This window comes from Cicer arietinum, chromosome 5 (assembly GCF_000331145.2).
Source record: "Cicer arietinum cultivar CDC Frontier isolate Library 1 chromosome 5, Cicar.CDCFrontier_v2.0, whole genome shotgun sequence".
Lineage (NCBI taxonomy): Eukaryota > Viridiplantae > Streptophyta > Magnoliopsida > Fabales > Fabaceae > Cicer > Cicer arietinum.
Window position 1 is genome coordinate 65,517,211 of NC_021164.2, and position 25,450 is coordinate 65,542,660.

The 25,450-nt window shown below is 30.8% G+C and overlaps 5 protein-coding genes across 6 annotated transcripts; 2 read left to right on the forward strand and 3 right to left on the reverse strand.

The window, feature by feature from the left end:
* Window positions 1-3,559: 3,559 nt before the first annotated feature.
* LOC101510064 (probable arabinosyltransferase ARAD1) lies at window positions 3,560-7,191 on the reverse strand. Its single transcript, XM_004502243.4, has 4 exons — window positions 6,454-7,191; window positions 5,169-5,465; window positions 4,977-5,072; window positions 3,560-4,550 (listed from the first exon to the last, which is right to left on the reverse strand). Exons 1-4 carry the CDS (start codon window positions 6,913-6,915, stop codon window positions 4,143-4,145), a joined length of 1,263 nt encoding a protein of 420 aa, XP_004502300.1. The 5' UTR covers window positions 6,916-7,191; the 3' UTR covers window positions 3,560-4,142.
* A 3,332-nt stretch (window positions 7,192-10,523) lies between these two features.
* LOC101510721 (large ribosomal subunit protein uL22z-like) lies at window positions 10,524-12,252 on the forward strand. Its single transcript, XM_004502245.4, has 7 exons — window positions 10,524-10,662; window positions 10,743-10,779; window positions 10,930-10,970; window positions 11,306-11,518; window positions 11,644-11,746; window positions 11,839-11,906; window positions 11,986-12,252. Exons 1-7 carry the CDS (start codon window positions 10,660-10,662, stop codon window positions 12,034-12,036), a joined length of 516 nt encoding a protein of 171 aa, XP_004502302.1. The 5' UTR covers window positions 10,524-10,659; the 3' UTR covers window positions 12,037-12,252.
* Window positions 12,253-12,393: 141 nt separating this feature from the next.
* On the reverse strand, window positions 12,394-15,367 carry LOC101510393 (65-kDa microtubule-associated protein 8-like). The gene is made up of 8 exons (XM_004502244.4): window positions 15,173-15,367; window positions 14,865-15,077; window positions 14,524-14,679; window positions 14,293-14,452; window positions 14,045-14,196; window positions 13,867-13,954; window positions 13,705-13,778; window positions 12,394-12,906 (listed from the first exon to the last, which is right to left on the reverse strand). Exons 1-8 carry the CDS (start codon window positions 15,365-15,367, stop codon window positions 12,820-12,822), a joined length of 1,125 nt encoding a protein of 374 aa, XP_004502301.1. The 3' UTR covers window positions 12,394-12,819.
* A 1,162-nt stretch (window positions 15,368-16,529) lies between these two features.
* On the forward strand, window positions 16,530-18,215 carry LOC101511043 (signal peptidase complex subunit 1-like). 2 transcript variants are annotated; one of them, XM_073369351.1, is made up of 2 exons: window positions 16,530-16,690; window positions 17,740-18,215. In XM_073369351.1, the coding sequence occupies exon 2, from the start codon at window positions 17,740-17,742 to the stop codon at window positions 18,034-18,036; it is 297 nt and encodes a 98-aa protein (XP_073225452.1). In that variant the 5' UTR covers window positions 16,530-16,690; the 3' UTR covers window positions 18,037-18,215. The 2 variants fall into 2 exon arrangements, with proteins under 2 accessions (XP_073225452.1, XP_027190372.1); XM_027334571.2 differs by having other exon boundaries at window positions 16,534-16,690; window positions 17,701-18,215.
* A 1,758-nt stretch (window positions 18,216-19,973) lies between these two features.
* LOC101511351 (small ribosomal subunit biogenesis GTPase RsgA 1, mitochondrial) lies at window positions 19,974-23,674 on the reverse strand. The gene is made up of 5 exons (XM_004502247.4): window positions 22,637-23,674; window positions 21,674-21,895; window positions 21,401-21,595; window positions 21,116-21,309; window positions 19,974-20,365 (listed from the first exon to the last, which is right to left on the reverse strand). Exons 1-5 carry the CDS (start codon window positions 23,261-23,263, stop codon window positions 20,185-20,187), a joined length of 1,419 nt encoding a protein of 472 aa, XP_004502304.1. The 5' UTR covers window positions 23,264-23,674; the 3' UTR covers window positions 19,974-20,184.
* Between the last annotated feature and the right edge of the window lie 1,776 nt (window positions 23,675-25,450).

The following is a 25,450-nucleotide window of genomic DNA, read 5'->3' on the forward strand; positions in this document are numbered from 1 at the left end:
TATATATATATATATATACATATATATATATATATATATATATATTTATAATTGAGTGAAGAGAAAATAATAATAATATTATTATATTATTATTTTACAATTGACCCTTTTATATAGGGATTTTTAGTGGGGTGTTTTAGTTTTCTTTTGTTGTTGGGGTATATTTAGTGCTTCCAACATTAATTTTGATGGAAGTTTTATTTGTCTTTTTCAAAATATTATCATTTATAATTTCATTTTTCAAGATTAAAATATTAAACTTTTTATTATTAAACAGCACTTCATTAACATATAAAAGTATATCTCCATTTTAATAAAATTATGTATTAAAATTTGTGTGAGAATATATATAATTCAAAATATTGTTGTTAATTTATTATTGTTTATTACAGGCAATTGCAGTAATTTAAATCACTTCGCATGAAATGAATATTGCCATAGTGTTTATTTTTAAATTGTATGGTTAAATTCAATTTTTATATATAGAAGATTATTATAGATATAGTAAAATAAATAATTTATTATAGATGCGTATAGGATTCCTGCATCGTGGAGATTGAAACATTCAGTTGTTTAAAAAATTACAAGGAATTAGATCTTGAAAAAACTTACTATACGTACTTTTTACTTTTAAAACATAAAACTTAGATCTTGATAATGATAATGATACGGAATTACACTAAATTATTTCATAATTATTATTTTTGAAAACATTTGCTAATAAAATTTTAATTAAATTCTAAATTTTAATATTAAAATTATTATATATTAACACTTTTCTAAATTGTTTAACATAAAATTAGGTCTACTTGTTATTTATAATCCACTTTTCGTTATTTAGACTATTTTTTGGTCTGGAATCTCATCTATATTAAATTTTTTATATTATAAATTTGTTTTTTAAATAAATCAAATTTTTCTTATGTTTTTATGTTTTTGTCAACTGAATGTGAGTGTGATGTTTGATTTTTTCTTTTTGTTGTGGTTAGGGGTAGGAATAGTCTAGGTCAGACCAGATTTTGAAATGCTTGAGTCTGGCATACGATTTATTTTCTCGGTCTGACCTGACATTTTTAAAAGTCTGGTCTGGTATGGAAGCTTATTTAAAAGTCTTATTCACATTAAATCATTTAAAATATTCTAACAAAATAATTTAAAAAAAATCTTAAACAAACATCCTTTAAACCCTAAAACATAATTTTTGATTTCAAATAATAGATTTTTTTCCGAAACAAATGCACCCATTATTACCTCTCAAACAAATATGGAATGACTACCGAATCATTGACTGATTGAATGGCTACCAAATATGAAACGACTACCAAATATGGAATTGCTACTGCTGGAACTGCTACTGAATATGAAATGCTTAATGATTAATTGCATAATTGATAGAAGTTAAAATAGAAAATAATATTATTAGTATAATAATAAAAAATAATATTAATAAATAATAAAATATATATATAGACCGGTCTGTCAGAACTAATAGATTTTTTTATAAGCTTGAGTCTGACCTATTTAAATAAATAGGCTTTAAAAACAGTCTAAGCCTGATTTTTTTTATTAAATAGGTCAGCCAGACCATAAGTAGGTCAAACCATATGCCCCTGACGGACGGTCTAGCCTATTCTCATTCCTAGTTGTAGTATTCATATTTACAATTTTATTATAATTCAGTATATGCATATTTAATCAATGACTTTAACATTATCAATGTTGTATATTTGAAAATATGAATATTTCAATCACTTTAATTTTGTCAAATTTATAAATATTGTTATTTTTATATTATTAGTATGAGTGTTATGAATTTATTCGAAGATTCAATATTTTTAATTTTAATGAAATTGTAGATTGTTCTCAATCTATATACTCTTTTTAATTTAATGAATTAATATTTTTTATGTTAAAAATATTTTCTTAAATTAAATACCAAAATTAATTTACTTATTTAATTATGTTTAAATACAGGCTAATAATTAATTGAATTTATTAATACAAAATAAAAGATGTCTTAATTACTCTTTGACTTGGAACTTTTGTTCGTATGTATAATACAAAAAGAATTGGCTAACAAATGTCTTAAAGATAATATTGAAAAATAGAGAATATAAATTTTATACTGAAAATAATCATTTTTAATTTTTTTATAAATTAAATACATATGTTTTAAGATACTATTTCTATATTAGATTCCTTACAAGTTAGGATGTGCTATACAGCACTTTCTAGTATTTTCTTGAGATAAATTGATAAAATATTAAATATAAAAATGAGATAAAATAACTGTTGTGAGGAAAATAAGAAACATACAAGGAATGGGGGTAGAGGGGAAAATTTATTTTGTCATAATTTATTTTTTATTCAATGTAAATAAAATTTGTAATAGTTTTTTTCTTACCGTATTAGGAAATTTTATTGTTTTTAATTCTACAGTTAGTCAACTTAAACATAGGAATTGCATATTATAAATTGTTTTCACAAAATATTTCGGTTCGATTTTTTGAGAGAAAATAAATTTGAATTAATAATAAATACTTAGTATGGTTTGATTTTGATAATCTTTATTTGTGAAATTCGAACCAAGCTAAATTGATAAAAAAAAAAATTGGTTGGGTTGATTTGGTTTGATCGAATTGATATTTTAAAACATTTAAAAGAAATTAAGTTTTATTCAAATATTATATATTTTTCATACGATTAAAATAAATATATAAGCTACAAAGAAAAAAGATATATAATTGTAAAAAAAAATACATCAATGAAACATAATTTTTTAAGATAAATATATTAATATAGTGTGAAAAATAAGATACAATGGTTTGATTTGAATTTCAGGTGATCAGTTTTGAATTATGTAAAATCGATATCCGAACTAATATATGTTGACTTGATTGGTTTGATTTGGTTTAATGTCAAATAAGGAGAAAATAATTGAACAAATTTAATTTATTTGGTTTGAATCTTCGGATTTATTAGATCATTGATTTTGATTTTACATATCTCGTTTTATGTATTTTCGTATGCAGTTGTCCAAACTAATCATTTGAGACAATACATGTTAGTTTGAAATTATTAATTTAAGAAAAAAGATTATGTTCTTTCGAACGTATTTATTTCTATACGCATTATGATGGAACTATCACCTAAACAACTAATGGAGTCAAATATCTATCATGTATGTCATATTATGTTAATTAAATTAAATTTGACATTTTCAATTGATAAGTTGTGGATATACGCATATATCAGTGGTTCTTTCATATATATATATACCTACAATGAAATGTGTTTCCTTTAATTTTAATTTTTCTCTATAAAAAAATGCTAAAACATTTAACATTGCCCCAATCATTGAAACGCCCTTAAAAAACTGACAAATGCCTAATCATTTTCAGTTACAGTTAAGTTAACCAATTTACGCCCAAAAAAATGAATTGCATCATCTAATAGATCTTGGGTTTGGTGTTTGTATGTTATATGACTCCTATAGAAAATGCCAACAAGTGCTTTTACAACATTTGTTAAGTAATTAAATATAGAAAATAAATTCCATAAACAAAATAATTACAAAGAAATTTATTATTCTCTTTCAATAACATGAAATATGTAGTATGTACAAACTGATTGGTTTTATAACAAGATATTGACAGTATAATATTGAACTCTCTTTCTTTTATGCCTTTTTCACTACTCTCCCTACAGAGTACATATCTATGTGTCTAACAGTAATTCCCAAAAGCCTCAAATTACCATATTTTTCAATTCTCATATGCACAAGAAATTGGCTTTTTCATAAATCCTGAGCATATCTTCTCACTTGCTCAACTAGCTAGTGTCCACATTCAACCAACACAAAGGAGAATCAGCCACCACACTTCATGAAGTGACAAAAAAATAATTGAATCTCCGTCGGCACAGAGAATGTAGATGAACATCATGCTCCAAGCCAGAGGCCAAGGACCAAAACAAATCACATATTAAGATGCTATCAAAGTCTCTATTTAGTATTCTCTAATATTTGAAGTGATCGTGGGCCGTGTCAATATATTTATCCCTTTCAGGGATGCCGCTGTAGCTGAAAAACTAATGTACAATATCCAGAAACATGCTCGGAGATATAAACATCATCTTTTCCATCAATCTGGGATTTTAAGCCTCCGGCTTCTATGAGCAGATTGTCGGATCCCCGGAAGCTTGTGCTTGATCTGTCTCCACAGCATATTAACAGCATCTTCCCTTTTTGATGGGTACTGGAATTCATAATGATGGGAGATGTTTTTAAGCTGCCTCCACATTTCAATCCATTTCTGCTTTGGAAAACTGCGAAGCTGATTGATCATGTACCCTGGTTCCAATGCTTCTTTGAAAGAAAAGAACAATGAGAACTGCGAGTAGTCAATCTCATTCTCAAATGGGAGCTCAATTTTATCACTCACAATAACAGGAACACAATGACTCACGATTGCATCAAAAAGACGGCAAGAGGAAGGCGTGTCTCCTGCTGGATGCAAACAGAATTTTGATGAACGCATCCCTTTAGATGACTGTTATAACATAAGAAGAGCATGAAGGATTACTATAGTTACAGTTCTTTTTACTGTCAACAAAACGGACAACTAAACCAAGAAAGAGACAAGGGAGAAAACAATTTATTGGCCATGATTTTCTTTTCCCACTGCAAAGACTATCTATCTGAATATATCAGAAATAAAATTTTGAGATATATGCTCCCTCAGAATGGTGCATGCTTAAACAGGTCAACATAATAAAGTATGTGTTCACGCTTTCAAAACAGCTTGTTTAGTTCAAGGAAAACAAAATAGCATACCAGTATCAGAATGCAAGCCAACAAAAAATGACCTTTTAACTAAAACCGATGATTAATAAGCACAAATTTTTCCAGCTTCATATAAGTAGAAGACAGTAAAAGTTATAAACTTCATGCATAAAGTCATAGCTATACTTCATACCAGTTTTATGTTTTCTCCTGTAGCAACACTTCGCTCATAGTGAACATCATCAAAACCAGCTAATATCTTTGTGAGTTGAGCACGAATAATGCCTTTCTGCAAACAAGACAGGCCCAAAAAGTCAAGTTGTTTGTAATTTTAAGGAAGCCCACAATATTCTTTCAATTAAATCCCAGCAAGGAAAAGACATACATCCTTCCGGTGTGTCCTCCCTCTGAAAAAAAGCAGCGTGGTACGAGACTCGAACGGATCTTGAAGCTCGTCATCTTCATAAGAATCCACAACATGTACATATGGGGACACTACATCTTTGTTCAAATTAGACACGCCTTCGGGGGAACGGCCAAAATCAACAACAACCTGAATAGATTCATTCAGTTGATCGCGCAGGAACCTAAAGGCGTTGGGATGTGTCAGAGGAAATACATGGTCTCTACCTCCATACCTTTGCCAATACTTGGATTGCCTTAATAATTCCATCAAATCAATCTGGACCCAGAAACAAACCATGTTTAACACTAACAACTAACAGATTAAGTTCAACAAATAACTTCATTTAATCAGTAATCCCAATTCCACGAATACTCAATTACAGAACTTTCAGTTTACATTCTCATAGACAGATACACAAATATCTTCTATACAAAGCTATTGTTGCAATGAAAAATTAACATTTTATTTAATAGCTAATATTTATAAAAACTGTGTACAGTTCAGATGGTAGCTCCGTTGCTGCAAGGACATTGATATGCCGTGGCTCAGGTTTGAACTGGATTCTCCAACAAAACCAAAAATACTTTTGATAATACTAATACATTTATTTAAAGCTCTCATAACACCTCTAGTTTTAGCTCCACTAACACACTCCCCACTTAACCACTCATACACGTTTTCTTTTCTGCTTAATAGATTCGCACAAGTTAAAATTATACTTTTATCTTTTCACATTTCTACCATTCTCCAACCACACTATTTCACTATTTTCAATTCTTGTTCTTATGGACTCATCTTCTCCAATAACAGGTCGTCTAACTATTTTTTTTCTCTTCCTCTTACTATTATGTCATCTTCAACATTTAAAGTTCAGACTTTTTTACTTCAACATTGCAATATGAAAAAATCATCGAATATTTTTATAATATGAAATCTCGTAGAAAATAATTGTAATTTATAAAAGTTATTATAATCATGTATTTTGTATGTTAGTAATATTTTTCTTTTTTCCAAATATATACTATTTTATTGTCCCATTAAATAAAATTTATGAATCGGCCACCATGCGTGAGTCCTGAGTCTAGTCACTAGGGCTATCTTGACCAAAAAAGCTAATATAATTTTAAGTATCCTAACTTATTGGATTCAGATCATTAAATTTATTTATTAGCATAAACACACTATTAGTGAGAGTTTATTAGATTATCTATGAGACATTTTCAATTTATATCCATAAACTCTCAGGTTCGAACAAATCAAGTACCTGCAATTGTCGATCAATCTGCGTTTCCGGATCCGTCATGTGATGGCCATGTGTATTGAAACTAAGCGAAGAAAAAAACGGAACAAAAAACACATCTACAAGCTCCGGATCCAAAACCCTAACCACTTCGCTTCCGTTCCCGCCACCGCCAATAACCGAACCCATCATCCAATACTCCACACTATGCTGCTTCTTCAGACCGGAATTATCGGGCCACATAGGGTAATCAACTGCAGTAACCGGAGCTTCCGTTGTATTCCGGCGATTAAGCATGCCGACATTGAACCGGCGGGGGAGATCATACATGTAAACTCTCAGGGGAGTTTTACCGGTGCACGGAACGGTTGCAACAATCGCCGGTGATTGATAATAAGATTGAATGTCGAGTGTTGTTATCAAAATTGAGCACGGAATTAGAAGTAACAATGCCCAAGTGAAGGAAATAATCACTTTACTAAACATTTTATTTTATTTTTCTGGTAACGAATAAAATTGTATGAAAATATGAGGTGAAAGCATTGAAGTAGTTAATTGCATTGCACAAGTTGGTTCATTGGATTTGTACTCACTTGCATTGCCCATTAATATGTTGTGCACATGCTCAAGATGCATTGCTTGGTTTGGAAGTTGAGTATATTTATTTATTTTTATCAAAATATTTTCATTTACCATGTGTTAGTGTTGTCCTTGGCGCGTGAAACGGAAAAGCGGTGGAAAACTTTGAGAACAAGGGAGAAGAAATGAAATGTATTTTGACTTTAGTGGGTTGAAAAGTTCTTGTGATAACCAATGGATAATTGGGCGAGAAAAAGCGATACTAGTAGCACACATACTCCGGAAACTCATGGAAAACATTAAGCAATACTTATTTTCTTCAAACACCTATCTATTTAAGCTCTTAAAGTAATTTGATGGAATCAAATGTGCAAATGTGTTTGTTAAACATAGTTTTCTTTATATGTTATTTGATTATTGTTTGAGTTTAAAGTTGTTTAAATTTGAGTAAATAGATGTCAAAATTGTAATTATTAGTCAAATTAATTTGTGAATTTTGCGACCAATATACTATATCAATAAAATAGTTTAATTGTAAACTTTTTGTCTTGGTGATTATGATGTATCACACTAATTGAATATGTGATTTTTTCATATTGATTCTACGTAAATATCGACTGATTTGAGACAATTTAACTATGAAAGTTTAGTGATGTCTAACACAAATTTATTAGTTAATGTAACTATAGTAGGTACTTGAAAGACCCAACATTTGCAATTTATGATAATAATTGTGCACACGGTAGCTTACTACAAAATTAGTTTATGAAATAGCTCAATTTTATAGGCAAATGAGTATATTGATGTGATGAAGAATAGCTCAATTTTATAGGCAAATGAGTATATCACATTATTTAACAATATAAATTAATAAGTGAACGGTTTTAACTTATATGTACGAACATTGAATAACACTTCATATAAATATATCCAATACGACAAAGGTGAATGACACATCTAATTATCAGATATTCTATTTCAGAGTAACACATCTCCTAACTACGTGTATATGAAAGTTGTGTTATGGATCGTGTAGTCGTACAACAATATATAGTTTGACATAACATATATTTGAGACAAATAACATTTAATGCTCCATTTAAGAATATGAAGAATAACTACTAAATGATTGTGTCTGGCACAATGTTTTCATATTGTCTTTAGAAAGACAATCGTGATGGGACTACTCGATATGACGACAACCCAACAATGCTAGGACTTTTGACTATAGAAAAGCAACAGGAAAAAAAGTATTTCAACTGATTTTTTTCACACTTGTGTATGTTGCATCATCAACTTTTTAAAAAGCGTCGAAGAAATTGCAACAATATCATTTGAATTTCAAAAGAGTGAAGAAAGACAAAAAGTGAGAACAATAGAAAAACCACTCACAAGCCAACAAGAGATTCTATCATTTTGAATAATAGAGTGACTCAAACTTAAACTATTATACACTTAATCTAAAAGAAGATCATTGTGCTATATTCACTTAAACTCCAGACCCTCTCACTTAGAGTTAACTGATTGTACTGCCTTAAAAACCTTTTGTGTAATATGGCCCAATAGTGGTCGATACCCTAAATACATGATTGTAATAAAGTCGTTATGTACGTGTATTACTTCCCAAACTTCATCGTACTAAGTTGTTGGAAGTGTAAGTTTATTCTTCTCACAAACTTGATTGTACTAAGTTGTTGTGAGAAGATTGAGAATCGTCAGGCGACAAAAGGGTTCTTGAACTTCTTTTGTAATCAAGTGATTAATTTGTTAGTAATTAAATCATTTGAGTGAAAAGGTAAAAAATCTATGTGACAAAATGAATAGACATGACTATCATATTGGCATTGAAATAGAATACAAATAACCATGTGATTCTCTTATCTTCAAATATTTATTTTTATCATCACGTCATCTTCAACAATAATTTCATAATTTATATTGATGTTTTTAAAGATATTTAATAACTTTGTTATTTTCATAAAAGATTTGAAAAAATTAAATTCAAATATTATTTCTTGTGTTTTTTACTGCATTCGAAAAGAGATATATTTTAAAAGATTAAGATAATATAACCTCTTAAATAATCATAAGTATATTGAGATATTAGTTTTTGACTTGCTACTACTATAATCACTTAAAGATGTCAACAAGAGAGGCAATAATGTGAAGTAATCTCCCACTACGCGTCTCCGTCACTCAAAAATCCCATATCTTCATTCCCACTCCTCGATTTGAAGAGTTCTTTCTTTTTGTCTCCATCCAACAAAACTCCTAGAGACTGAGTCAACCTAAACAAATAATTATATTTGTCTTATTTTCAATCAAATTTAGTAGTAAACACATTAAAACTTATCTCAAATTATTGTAAGTTTTGAGATAACAACAACCATAACATATAAAACAAACTTTCACATATTATATGAAAAAGACACATAAATGCAATATATAAAATACTTAAATATATAAATACAAATATTATTTTAACAAATTGTTCAGAAACGGTTTCCTACAAAACAGAGAAAACAGGAAAAATTTCCAATTCAGGAAACCTTTCAAATAGGACAATTTAAAAAATAAAAGAGCCAATTGATGAATTTATTTAACAAATAAAAGTTGAAAATTATACTTTGTGCCTCACACTTATACTTCTACCCTCTTATTTTATATAAACTATTCTTTTATTCCTTTTTATTTATTTATAATTTTTTTTACCCCACTAAATTTTTGGAAATTTTAAAAAAAGATTTCAAAATATATGTTTTTTTTATTTAAAAAAATTGAATTGTGTGCTGGAAATTTTTTTTAAAAAATCTGATACATAAACTTCAAAAATACATGTGTAACGAAAAATTTAAAAAAAGTTTTATGATATACAAAAAAGCTTTTTTTAAGTTTTTTATTTACAAATTTTAATTTTTCAAAAATACATATGTGTACCAGAAATTTTGATATTTTTTTTGGTAGACTGACGTTAGGATTTAAACTCTAAACTCTACCAAAAAAAAATAAACTTATGTGTTGGAAAATTTAAAAAGAAAATCGATACATATAATCAAAATTTTTAAAACACGTGAGTTTTGGATTTTTTTTATTGAGGTCACGGGTTTAAATCCCGTCTCCGCAACATTTTTCCTAAAAACTGGAATTCACGATTAAATGTTTTATAAAATGAAAATAAATATACTATTCCTATTCAATACATTCTAGTACTAGTAAATATATATAATAACTAAGCGGCGGATACCCGCGGCAAGGAGAAATTTTACCATTCCAACTATATCGCATTTTTATTGTACTTGATACTTTATATATCAATTCTATTTATGCAGAGCAGTGTCTGATGTCTATTAAAGGTAATATAAAAAATCGAAATCTATATATCTATTATATATAATATAATAGATTTATCTTCTCAAAGACTTCCCCGATTGAAGATTTCAAACTCAAATTTGTTACAGCCCAATAACAAATCCAGACAGCAATCTAATATGGGCCGGGTCTACGAACAAGCCCAAATCAGAAGCATCGTCTGTAGTGTTCGTGCAAGAAATAAGGTACCCATTTATATGGTGAAAAAATTATCCGCATTTTAAAACCCTAATCTTCTTCCTCACTGTCTCCTCCCTGAATCGTGTGTGTGCGGAAGAAGTCATGGTAAGTAAACAACGCTCTTCTTTCTACTCTCAATTTCAATTTTGGATCTGTTTTCACTGATTCGTTTCCTCTCTTATCAGGTGAAGTACTCCAGAGAACCCGATAATCCCACCAAATGTAAATCCACTCTCGCTTTCTATTTCATAAAATATCCCAATATATGAATTTTATAGTATATAGTTTTTTATTCTCTCTAATAAATGTTTGCTTGAAGTGTTTATTTTAGATTAATTTAACCTAATTCGTGTCTGTGTTATGTCACTGCAGCCTGCAAAGCCAGAGGTGCTGACCTTAGGGTGCATTTCAAGGTACTAATTTTTTTCACTTTGTTACTCACGTTTTCACTTTGTTAATCACTCAGTGGTAGACCTTGTCGTGTGATTTATAGGTTTTAGAATTTGATGTGATTTTCATATGCAATACTCATCGACCAGAATAATTGATCTAGTGAATTTTCATCTCAAAAAAGAAATTATATATTTTTGTATCTATTTTTCATTTTAGAAACTTGGCTAACCCTCTGGACCGAGTTATTTTTCATTTAATTTTTGTTTTTGAAACTTCGATTTAGATTCGTTCACTTGTTTTGTTTATTCTATGATTTTTCAAAGAATTGAGATTGTGTTTAATTTTTTGTTTGCAGAACACTAGGGAAACAGCGTTTGCCATCAGGAAGTTGCCATTGACAAAAGCTAAAAGATATTTGGAAGATGTTTTGGCCCACAAACAGGCCATTCCTTTCAGACGCTTTTGTCGTGGTGTTGGAAGGACTGCCCAAGCTAAGAACAGACATTCTAATGGGCAAGGACGCTGGCCTATCAAGTCAGCTAAATTCATTCTTGATTGTAATGCTGAAGTATGTATTGTTTATGTAATTGTTTTTTATTTTGTGATGAACCCTGCACAGTATGTTGTTTACTTGCTATGTGTTATTTAAAACCAACTTTCATACACATTGTTCTTTTGATTGTTTACTCCCAGGTGAAAGGTTTGGATGTCGATGCTCTATACGTATCTCATGTCCAGGTCAACCAAGCTCAAAAGCAAAGACGTCGTACATACCGTGCTCACGGAAGAATCAATCGTATGTTGTGCTTATATTATTTATGTCTTAATGTATGTATATTGTTGTTACATTCTTAATCTTATATATATTGGTGGTGTTTTTTTGGTCAGCCTACATGTCATCTCCATGCCACATTGAACTGATTTTATCTGAGAAGGAAGAAGCTGTCCAGAAAGAGGTATTGAACGATCATCTGCTGAAATCAATTTATATCCCTATTTCTTTTGCATCAAACTTATTCGTTATTATTCTTGTAGCCCGAGTCCCAGTTGGCAACTAGCAACAAGAAGAAGTCTCAAGGTCTTTGAAGCGGCGCTTCATCATAAATTGTTATTGGAGCTTATATTTGAGGCCCTAATTTTCTAGTTTATTGAAGTAGCACTCTTTCGCTTCTTTCCCTTATGTTTGTTATGAGCTGTTTTTGAATTCTGAGCAGCAGTTTCTGTTTCCTATACTATGGTTTATGTTATTTGACTTGCTTGGAAAATTTTATTATGGAAATTGCATGATCGATTTCAGTTTTATTTTAGACTTGCATAGTTTCGTTTATTGTGTTTTTTCTACTTTGTTCTGTGGCTTTTCTGGATTTTGCTCATTGATCTTCCTTTCTGATTTTTGCTTTTTCTTATTGTTGATACACCTTTTTACAATATGTTCTGTGAGAAGGGTTGAGGTAATCATTCATTCCATTGTACTTTGACTTCTACATTATTGAATTAATAAAATGACTTCATTCTTTAGATTTATAATAAAAGTTCTATTTAGCTACCAGCACTGGTTCAATTAATTAATTAATTAATGCATAACAAACGTTGGACTAGTAATCTGTGTACATTATAATCCGTAATACCAAATGATGTTTATTGAGAGTACTTTCCAAGTTCCTTTGTAGTAATTGGATTTTTTTAAGTAGATTATTAGTCATTTTTTTTGTCTGTAGAAAAAATTTGAAATTCCATTAAACAAAACACAAAGATGAAGTAAGAACGAGGTTATCATTATGGAGTATAACAATTTATATGGCATGAATCTTTTTGTGGACAACATAATCTAAACACTGATTAACTGATTTGTGAAGCGGTTATTGTCTATCAAATACTAACCTGCTGTCTTTTCTTATCCTCCTCCTTTTCTTGCCTTAGTGTGTTATATTCTTCCAGTATTTCCATTAGAGGAACCTGCATAGATGTCATTTTGGCTTGCTGTTATCTTCTTAATAAAGCATGGCATATACTATAAAAGGTCAATCCAGAAAATACATACTGGTTCATGGAAAAGAAACTGAGTGTAAGACTTCTCAAACCATTTGATTTCAACATAATGATAAAATTATATAGTAGGATTTGCTTCTAGTAATTCTTAAGATTTTTGGTTATCTTGTGAAGTGCTGAGGTGTAACTTTGTGTTACTGTATTCCCTTAAAAACTATATATGTGAATGGTTTATATAACATAATAACATAACATGATTTACAAAGGTTGCAATACATTTCATATGAAGAAACCACAGTTTCTTTATCACTGTCATGGATACAATGCCCAAATGTTTATGTGGTGGTTGAGAAGAGGTATGAATATGAAAATGCATTCCAATGTCCAACAAAATGTCCTTAATTGTTATTATGTAAAAGGAATATTGTATGTTGAATGAGATGACTATTTTTGTGAATGCAAGCAATTTAGAGAATGACATCTTCAAGTTCTCTTCTTTTATATGTGGTATCAGTTTTTTACTATAAGCTTGCTCTGTGAATTTTTGTAATATTAGATATATTATATATGGGAATTCTTTTATATTATATATTGCTTATTTGGTGTTTCTTACCATGTTGAATTTTCAGTGAATTTTTTTCCAATCTTCTCACTTTTCCCCTTTTAAGAATTATTTAGATTGTTTCATATGCACTTTTTAAGTACATGTTTTCTAATATAAATGAATAGTAAATTCAAAATGTTGTAGAGTGTTAGATATCTTACCTGATCATACAAGAAAACTTTATTTCTTTCTGCTTCCCAACTCCTAGTCATTTTTATAAGCAAATCTACCAGAGCTGGAAAATAGCAACCACTGAATGTGAGCATGTGTATTATTGCTGCCAGTTGGTTCAAATTTTATTGTTTCTGTCTTATCATATATACCTGGCATTCTACTGACCATTATACGGGCACGTTCAGCTCGTCTCAAGTTTTTATGGGCTCCTCTACTTACCGAGTATCGATTCTCATCCTGAAAGTACACTTGGGTTATGAAACATATCACAGATGCATTCATGATAAACTTCTATTTATGAAGATTGATTCAAATGAAAATTCTAACCATGCTGTATTCTTCTAGCCAGCGCTCCTCATCACGTGCTAACATCCACTTCTCAACTTTTTCCATTATAGCCTTCCTGCTGGAAGCCTCTTCTCTTGCTCTTGATATCTGTTCATCCATGCTCATGAGGAGGTCGGAATGGTCAATCTCCCCTTTTATAGATGTAAGTCAATTTTTAGGCTGGTTTAATTTTAAAGTGAATATACATAAGCATTTTGAAATGTGTTGCACACATTAGTTTGGTTCACCTGAGTTTATGAGGCTAATTATATTGTTCATTTCTGTCCGTGAAGGAATCTCCACGTGAGATATCTTGCATATCAACTCTAGTTCCTCCTGCTTCTTCTGGAAAAGCTCCTTCGTCTTGCTTGCTTTTAGTTGATCTAGTCTTTTTACTTCAGCTTCAGCCTTGTAAAAAGTTGAGGCTTTTTAAATTTCTTAGATATTATATTTTGTAGATCTTCAAGTTAGATACATACCTGCTGGACTATCTCTAGAGTAAGACTTCCTGGCTCTGATACTTCCACTGATGAGACTGACAACAGATTGATTACGTGGGAAAAAGATTGTCTATCACTGTAAGGTGTGTCCATAAGATTCCATAGATTTGAGAGTGCTTCGCCTAAAAGGTGAAGCTACAAAACATATCAAGAGTACCAAATTGTATAAACTTGAAAGCATAAAAGTCAAGGATAAAATACTACTTTAAGTTTAAAGACATTATTTATTTTAGAATAGCATCATGAGATTTTGACAAGATTTTCAAATTTCACATATTTATATAGATCCCCAAAAGAAAACAACTGTAGTTTTAATTCACCTTGTCCAGCCGATTTTGCTTTTCTTCATAAAGGGACTCCACCGTGATATTAAGTTTATGTAGGATAGCATCACTTATATTTTTTGTTATTCCACACAAATCATTCAAGCTGGGGTGAACTTGCAGGATGATTACAGAGGAATCCTTTCCTAAGATTGTGGATAAGCTGTGTATTTTGTCGATGTATTTCTCCACTTGCTGGAGTCTTTCATTCTTCAAATGTAATCACAAAAATGTTAAGTTTAAAGAATACTACCTCCCTTAATGACTTAATGATCACGTGAGAAACATTAATTTCTTTTAGGTACCTTCTCATTGTAAAGCCTTTTCAGCCCATTCTGATACTCCTCAAGTCTTTTTAGTGAGAGATCATTCTCATTTACTGCAAAGATTGAGGGTGCATTGTCTGAGTTACCTGCAATTTCTGCAGAATTTTTTTGAATTTGCCCTTGCACGGCTTGGAATTGGTTCAATCTCTCCTCTTTCCTTGAGCGCATCTCCATTGTACTTTGACTTCTACATTATTAAATTAATTAGAATGACTTCATTTAGATTTATAATAAAAGTTCTATTTAGCTACCAGCACTGGTTCAATTAATTAATTAATTAATGCATAACAAACGTTGGACTAGTAATCTGTGTACATTATAATCCGTAATACCAAATGATGTTTATTGAGAGTACTTTCCAAGTTCCTTTGTAGTAATTGGATTTTTTTCAGTAGATTATTAGTCATTTTTTTTGTCTGTAGAAAAAATTTGAAATTCCATTAAACTCATAGACAAACTGTGAGATCTTAATTTTCAACTCCGGGTAATCGAGCTTTTCATATATTGCAATCACACTTCTCAAAAGGAAATACAATTAGACGGGGTAAATGTAAACTAGCTACAGCTCCTCAGAAAATCACATGTACCATGCCCTATTTGGTTACAGCTTATTTAAGTGCATTGCCATTTCTTTTTAAGTTGTTTTTTTTTGTCTTTGTTATAAGCTATTTTTATTAGTTACCTTATATTATATACAATCTGTTTCTATTAGTTCTTTTCACATGAAGAGTCCTTTAAGTGAATTTTATTTTATTTTTCCAGTTATGCTTATCATACTTTCATCTAAATAAGCGCTGGCCTCTTCTCCAACTGTCAAGTTCGTTTAAATAAATACAGCCTGATTTTTCAAATTTGGGGATGTAAATTGCACAAATACTTGGGTGTTTTTAAGTAAATTATTATTATGAAGAGATGAAATGTTAATTATCTAATATACATACTTTTATTAAAACATTGTATTTATTACGACACAATCTAATCACGAAATCTAACTGGGATATAAGTAGAGTTGGTGGTACAAATCTTGATTAGTTTGCCTGAATACAAGCATTTCCCTATCTATTATAAGTAGAGTTGGTGGTACAAATCTTGACAAAAATACTATATATCTATAATATATAACATTAACAAAAGCAATACACATATTAGTGTAGTTTATTTTTCTTCCAAATCTACTTTTAGTTGTAAAAAAAAAACTTTCCCCTATAACCAACCTACACCACTTCAGTTATATTTTTTCCCCCTCTTCCTATTACTCCTAACTACATAAATTACAAGTTTTAACGAATTATGGAAAACATTAAACGGTTAGTTATAACACGTCTACAAAGAAGAAATAAAGATGATGTGGAAAAGAAAAAAGAATAAAATTAACAGTAACAGTAATAACGAAAGGCAAATTCTTTTCAACCAAACATAAAACCCCTTTGCCAATTGCCATAACCCCCATAACCCATTGCTTCAGTTTTTTTCTGCATTCTTTCTTCATCTCCAAAGGTATCATTCCTTCTCTTCAATTCTTATTCACTATCGTGCGAATTCTTCTTCCAAAAGGGTTTTTCTTTTTCTTTCTTTTTATTTTGCGAAAAATAACAACTATTCGCTCATTGAGCTTCAATTTCATCATTAACGAAAAACCTCATTATTTAGTTCGTCTCTGTACCTAACTGTATCAATTTTCCGTTGAAATTTCGTGTTGGACGTTCTTTTACAATGACTGTCACTGTGTTGGGGATATTGGGAATTAGGGATTGCAAATTACAAGTATATTTTGCTCAACATTTGATGAACCTGAGCGATTCTTTTATGAATTTTTGGTAGAGTTTTAGTTTTGCACATTGTCCATGTAAAAAGTTTCAACAATCACCATTTGTGATTTTAGAAATAGTTACCATTAAAGTCAAACATTTTTTTTTCCGATGTGGTGATTATAATTGGTTGACGGTGGAAAGATTCTTTAGACAAATAGTACATATGAATTAAATCTTTTTTAGCTATAGAGTAAATATTAGAATTGTTAAATTTCGTTTTTGCTCTGCACCAAATTTTCCATTGATCAGAGATTAGTTTCCCCATTAAGACAAGATCTAGTTCAAAGATTTGTCTTGAGGCTTTTGTTGTATGTTTTGGGTCTATGTAATTTCACACTCGTCGCATTTCATTCCAAAATCGTCCTCATTTTGACATGCATTGTTTGTCCAGGGCTCTGAGTAATAAACTGTACTTGCAATAGTTCTGTGTATTTTCCCTGATATATAGGATCTTCATGTTTTGCTTGGCAATTAATAAATGGAATATAAAATATTTAATGTTGGGACATGAAAGATTCTTGTGTTATTACTTAGAGTTAGAATGATATACGGCCCCTTGGATTACTTCAATATTTTCATTAGAATTGTTTATTTAAGACATGTTTTATTATGTTGCACATTTTATAGAACAACTTTAGACCAAGTAGTAGTATTAACTCTAGTGGTTGTTGTTACTTTTGCTGCTTGGACATTTAGGTTTGCTCAGTGTTTTTTCTTAACCTTTTGCTCCATTAGATGGATTGGCAAGGGCAAAACCTAGCAGAGAATCTAATGCAATTCATGTTGCTTGCATTTGCGGTGATTGCATTTGGAACGGGATATCTTATAGCTTCTTTAAACACAATGATTCTCATATATGCCGGTGGTGTAGTTCTCACCACATTGGTGACTGTTCCGAATTGGCCCTTTTACAACCGTCATCCTCTCAAATGGTTGGATCCAAGTGAGGTAGAAAAGCATCCGAAGCCACAACCATCTCCTAATGTGAATTCAAAGAAGAAACCCATTAAGAAGAAACCCATTAAGAAGTAGGGTTCTTCTACATACATATGTTAGTACAAGTGTTTCTTCAAGCTTAAAAGTCCATGCTTTGACAGGATTTTGCTTTCTTATTTTCTTTCCCTCTTGTTCTCTTTTACCGGATATTATTACAAAGTTACAATGAAGTTTACTTTTTTGGACTGCAAAATATTACTAATTTTCTTTAGTAATGATTTGTCTTGGTTCCCTTGCCTTTCTGCCTATTTTCTAACTTAAATATCTTCTAGATCTTGGAGAGAGAATAACTTATTTTCTCACTGTTTACTGTTCAGCGTGTTTGAAAAGTTTCAAATAATGGTTTAAGAAAAGGCTTGAATCTTGTAGCTTTCATCAAACCATGGTTCCAATGGTGCAAGTGTATGAGTTTATACATGTTTAGACTACAAGTTGTATAATGTGCTTGTTTGGATTTGCACGAGTTTGTGAAATCACGGTGACACTTATTTTGTTGAAGTTCATAAGTGTAGCTTTTATTATAATCATGGTGGCATCCTGACTTTGTCGAATATATTGTCAATCTAAACATACATTATTGGTAACATAATGTTGATTTTTTTTAAATATGATTTTAAATCTCAAATCGTGTTTTTGATTAAAAGCCAATTTTTTTTTTTTCCATTTCATTATAGATCAATCTACGTTTTGCAAACTCCAATCACATGATAGCTGATCATTTCATACAATATTCACAATACACCGAATTTATGAAGTTATAAATTAACATTTGTTGCTTCTTTGGTTTGATTAATGGACCTAGGTATAGATTGATGAGCAATTTAGTATGATGCTTATAAAGGTTGAACAATTCTAACATAAAAAATTACTATGATTTACTTTCCTTTGTCCATACTATTTTCTTTCTGATTGTATTTCAATTAATTTGATCGATATAGGCTCTCATTTCTTATCCCTATAATTAAGGGCTCTTATTTGTAATCCTTTTAATATAAACACTTAAGACTAATTCTTTTCTAATCTTAATTTGGTATCTCAAAGTTGTGTGAGTTCACCAACCGAAATTAAATTAAGAGGAGGGTTAGGCACACAGAACTGAGGTCAAGACCACATGAGAATAGGTGTGGCTTGACTTTATGCTTGTGACTTTAGATTTAGAATCAACAACAAGAGTGCTATGATGTGGATTTTGGCTTTTCATTTTCAAATAGGCTTGTACTGTGTATTGTAAGTCTTGGTTGTTGTATACCATAATGATGATCATTATACTAGAGGCGTAGTTTGGTAAATATGTTAGGATCTAAACATATTTACTCTAATCTTAGGAAAAGTGTACCGTATATGTTCTAAATTGATAATAATATTGAATGATTTTATATTAAAAGGTATCTAAAATTAGAGTAAATATGTTTAGATACTAAGATATAATGAAAATAAGTTATGTGACATCATCATTTTCATGGATTTAATTATATGTACTATTTACACTGTCACATAATCATAACTATTAAATAATCAAAGTAGTCTTGAATTTTAATTATTTCAGCAAAATGTTGTTAGGCTAACCTAAAGCAAATATTTTTGTTGTTAGTTACATGGTATTAATCCTTAAAAAAAAAATAAAGAGATTAATATAAATATAAAAATCTAAGTACTGAGCTTGCGCAATATCAAACATACAGTAGGAACCCAGATGCGAGTTTCTATTAACTCTGAACCTACAAGATTTGTATGATCTGTAGTTTGGCCTTAATAAACCTATGTGCATCAATTTGCAAGCATCTCAAAGGGTTTTATTTGTTAAGACCAGTGTCTGGAATTGTCAAAGCCTTGAATATACGGTGTTTTTGCTATGTTTGTTTGACCATCCACCTTTTAGCTCAGGCTGAAAATCTCCTTTCCAAGTCCTTCAAGTCAAATCATCTCTTCAGAGCTAACTGTTCTAATCTAAAATGGTCGAATGACAACAGGAGTGTGGATGTTCTTGTAATTCATTTATAGACAATCAGCGAGGATCATCATAATCCAGAACAGTGTATCAGTTAATGTCATTTACAGACTCTGTACAAGATTGAACCAAAGTGACAGAAGACTCGGAATCGAACAAATGGAAACTCAGTTGACCTAGAGATACAAGCCGAATGGAACTATTTACGATGAGTATTATGGAGATTAACGAAATTTTTAAGGGTTTTCATTCTTCAAAGCATTTAAAAGGGGATCGCTCTCCTCGTCAAGCAAATTGTCGTCATCATCCAGGCCATCTAAAATTGATTGGTTAGTCTTCTTCCGAGATTGTCTTCTATGCTTCTTAAGTTCCAAACGTGGTTCTGCTTGCTGAGAACCCATATCTCCTATTTTTAACCTGAAAAACAATATATTAATGCCCAAATACTGTACTAATATGGTAGTTGATTTAGCGAATTCCCAGTATAAAAAACTGAATAATCTCATGTAAGTAACACTGTCAATTTGCCATGGTTGTTTACTTCTTGTTATAAACGTTATTACATTTCTAGTTTAGTTTGATAAGCAATACATTGTAGGCTGTATAGCTTGCATTACAAATTTACTCACATATCCAAGTAAGAACTCTTTTGCATTGCGAATATATATAGTGGGTGGAAAACCCAATGGTAAGTTCATATTTGCATCTATATATTAACATTTACTAAAATAAGAATCAGCTTTCACCAAAGTATCGCATCCTCATGTCTGTCCATGGTCACAAAAACAGCTCAAAATGCTCATTTTGTGAACAACTAATATATATATATATATATACTTTTGCATTGCGAATATATATAGTGGGTGGAAAACCCAATGGTAAGTTCATATTTGCATCTATATATTAACATTTACTAAAATAAGAATCAGCTTTCACCAAAGTATCGCATCCTCATGTCTGTCCATGGTCACAAAAACAGCTCAAAATGCTCATTTTGTGAACAACTAATATATATATATATATATATATATATATATATATATATAGAGAGAGAGAGAGAGAGAGAGAGAGAAAATCTAGGAATTGAATTCTTTGATCAAAATATCATTTTGTAAATTAATGGAGAAGAATTGGTTTCCAATCACAAAGACAAACTGTTCATCATACCTTACATCCCCTTCTCTTTTAGTTCCAAATGTCCTCAACTGGAACTCCTCTCTGATTCTAATTTCATCAAGAAGTTGAAAATAGAAGGAATATCTTTCCCAATCCCCCTTCACAATGCAGCCAGGTTCACCAAGATGCAAGCAATTGTTAAATGAACATTTTGTAGGCTCATTTCCACCAAGTATTTTCCTGATCTGAATAGGGGGAAAAGAATAAAACAGCAATTCAAACAGGAAAAACTGTGTATACACTGGGTTTAGTCGGATATAACATAAACATACTAACTTCAGGAAAAGTTTGTGCGAGAGACTGCTTTGTCACTTTCAATAAACTAGGCTGGTTAAATCCAGGAGTATCAGCAAGATAACCCCCTCCAGATATTGGAAGGAGAGAGACGTGACGAGTAGTATGCTTCCCTCTACCACTTCTTGTTGAAACCTCTCCAACTCGCTGGTCTGCAAACCACTTGCTACCTAAAATCTGAGAAACAATGCATGTACACATGTGATACAAATACCAAAGTCATACACATAGTGAGAGAGAGAGAGAGAGACGCACAGGTTCAAACCAATTCTCCCCATCTAAAGTATCACAAGCACGGGGATTGCTTCTAAGGGCATTGATCAAACTAGACTTCCCAGTTCCACTAGGACCCGCAATCACTGTTGTTTGATCTCGCAATTTGAACGCAAGAAGATCAAGGTTATGTCCAGATTCCACACTGCAAAAGATTGGCTGGTAGCCCCAATCATGTAGCCTAGCTTTCCAGGAATTCATGGTCTATACAAGAGTGAAAGCAATTACTTCACATCAGAAAATAATCTCGGTTGGACTCCAAGTTTGCAACATAACATATAAAAACTACAGTATTTTCATAAGGCAAACACAACAACCAAACATCGAGTCAAGCTTTCAGGTAAAATTATAACACTCCTTCAAAATTCAAATGCATCTTTTCATAATAATGGAGTAGGAAGTAGTACAAACTTCATAGAAATTGCTTTAAGAGCCCAATTTGAACAAGCTTTTCAACAAGTTCTTAAAATTTAAAGGAAAAGAAACTAAAATAATTCAATGATACCGAGTATTTTACATATTAATTTCACCAAAATTAAAAATGGCTTCTGCCCCTCAAATTATTTAAGAAGCTCATTCGTGTAACTTATCTATTGCACTACAAACTCATAAAACCATGTTTTGTGGTTAAGAACTAAGCACTCATCTCAATTGAATAACACTTGTTAGATAAAAGCACATCCAAACTTGGTCTAATCAAACCAACAATTCTATTATCTAACGCAATATCATACACTTTCGAAGCACTAACAAAAATTCATACGCCTGACACACCACTGACACATAGTTACATAGACACAAACAATGATTGAAGAAAATAAAAGTGATTAAATGTAATCACATGTGTCGGGTTAGTGGTGCTACTTATATTTACGCTGTACAAATTAAGAACACATAATCATAATTATCACAAATTCACAATGCCATTATGCCAACATATCAAACCTCTTTATCAACAAGCTCAGTCTTATTAAGCGCTAGAGTGAGAGGAATTCCAGTGGACTCGGCTTCAACCAAAAAGCGTGTAAGCGTAAAAGGCTCTAGCTTGGGCTGATCAAGCGAAAAAAGTACAAGTAACTGATCCACGTTAGCCACAGGAGGATCAAGCATTTCAGAATTTCGCTGAAACACGTTTTCAATCATGCCTCTACGATCAATCCAATCAACAGAACCTACTAGAACCTTATCTCCAACCATAACCCTTCGCTTTATCTTCTTCAGCAGCGCCCTAACAACGCACAACAGTTCGATTCCTCCGGAAGTGTCGTGGAAGGTTCCAGAAGGCTGTGATTGGACGATTACACGCATGAAATTGGCTTGGGAAGAAGCGACGACGCCGACGGCTTGGGATTCGGAGAGTGGAGGGTTGTCTTCACGGGAGAGGACTGGAGAGAGAGATGAGAAGTGTTTTAATGTGTGTTTGGCTTTTAGGAGGTTTTTGCTTGGGGCTTCTTGTTTAGGGTTTTGTTGTCTGGCGGCGATTGGGAAGGAACGAAAACGCCGGAGAAGGTTAGGTGCGGCGGATGCCAGTAAACGGTGGTGGCGGATGGTGGAGAATGATGCGAGCGACATGTTAAGAGAGAGAGAGAGAGAGAGAGAGAGAGAGAGAGAGAGAATTGAAGAGTGTATCAAAATTTGAAAACTAATTGAAATTGTGATGGCAGTGAGCAGATGTTTTTTATTTTCGGTTACTAAATTTTCAATTTTGAGTTCATTTCTCAAGTGTGAGGAAGAGAGGAATGTCGTTTACGACTTGCTTTCTTTAAACGACCGACATCTTCAAAGCTTATTTTGGTTTTAATTGGTTTCATCTTCATTCTTCAACGACGCTTTGCTTGCTAAACGACACCGACTCTCTGCCACTGCGACACCCTCCAGCACGAGCACGAATTTGTTCTTCTAAAGTGTGAAATCCATTAAGTGAGTAAATGAATAGTTAGTGATAAATATGTAAATAAATCAAACTCAAATTGGTCATCAACAATTGATTTGCTTGGCAAAACGGATTCGACTCTTTTAATTCGTCATTTGTTGTGGAACAAGTTGAAATTTTTATTTTAATGATTTGAATATAGATTTTTAGACAATAAAATATATATCTGTAGTAGGTTCAATAATTATATACTTTGATTTCTTAAATTATCTTTATATTTCTTTATTTTACAATTTTAACAGAGTTTGGCTTTGGCTTATGACTTGTGTCTATCATTCATTTAAGTTAAAAACTAAAATTTAAATTTAATCTCACATTCTAATTAATCCTCAATTTTTATCCTTATTATCTAAGTCTAAATTGTTGACATTTGGTTCACTTTTTAGTAATGTGTAAATGAAGATGTGAAATTTATATTTGATTTTAAATTATTCAATACCACTTTAATAATTTATGAAAAAAGTAAAGAAAAAATATATTTTTATATTATTTTTTTACATTGAAAATTTATGAAATTAAAAAATAAATCTTTTTTTTAAATTAATTGTTTATACTTTAAACATTTTTGGAAAAAATCACAAAATTATTAACTGTTATTTGTTTAAAAATAAATTAAAATTACGTACATATGGGAGGCAACAGATAGTTTATCTGAATTTTTTTTATAATATAATCTGTAATCTAATTTCAATCAAAGCTGACCGTTTTTTCTCTAATATGTTTTTCTTGTTTCCTTTATTTAAGTTATTTATTATGTATTAGCAACAAAATTATTTTTTAAGTAATTTAAAATACAAATATATCAAATTTTCACTCTATCATATACACATCACTTAAATTATTGTCACATTATTAATTTGAAGTTCAAATTAAAAAAGAAGAATCAAATCAACAATTTTAAAAATTAGAGATTGAATTTGCAGAAAATTAAATGGGAGACTGAACTTGTAGATTTATTAAAATAAGAGTCTAAAATTATATTTTATCTAAATTATTAGTTTATTCAATTGCATACGGTACATCATTTTAATCCAAAATAAAAGATCAATAAATTATTTTATCTAAATGTGAATGTACTTATAGATCAATAGAAATATTGGTAATTGTTATTTAAATTTAAATCAACCAACTTCTAGATAGTTTAAATAAAACTTTCTTATTTTGTTGAAATAAATTAACTACCTTATGTTTGTTATTTGTCTCCTTCTTACTTATCCACTTTTCCTTAATGGCACTCTATGTCAATCTTTTATCCAATAAAGGGGATTGAGACGAAGAGAGCATTTATCTATTTAATTATTTATTTTATTTTCATATTTTTTTTCTCCCAAATCTTATATCTAAGGCTAAAATAAATGGTAAAATTCATAGCATTAAGATTATTTGAGGAGCTCTTATTGTTTCTCGTGTTATTTTGGTATATGATAATCTCATTTTTAGTAGGACCACTCAGACATATGCATATTGTTTAAAAAATATTTTCCAACTCTATCAGGATGTCTATGGTCAAATCATCAAGTTCAACAAAATAGAAACTCTATTATTAGTTGAAATATGTGTTTAGACAAACAAATCAATTTCAAAATATGTATTCCCTTTAAGGATGTTGGCCTTCCATCCTTTGTCATAAGATCCAAACAACGTGTGTTTAATTTCAATTAAGATTGTGTTGAGAATAAGTTTAAAGGTTGGAGGGAAAAAATTTATGCCAATAAGAAAGAAAGTGGTAATCAATGTAGTTGCATAATCCATTCTCACCTACATCTTGAGTTATTTTGTTGAGGAAATATGATATCTTTTTATTTTATATTTATCCTGCTTTCATA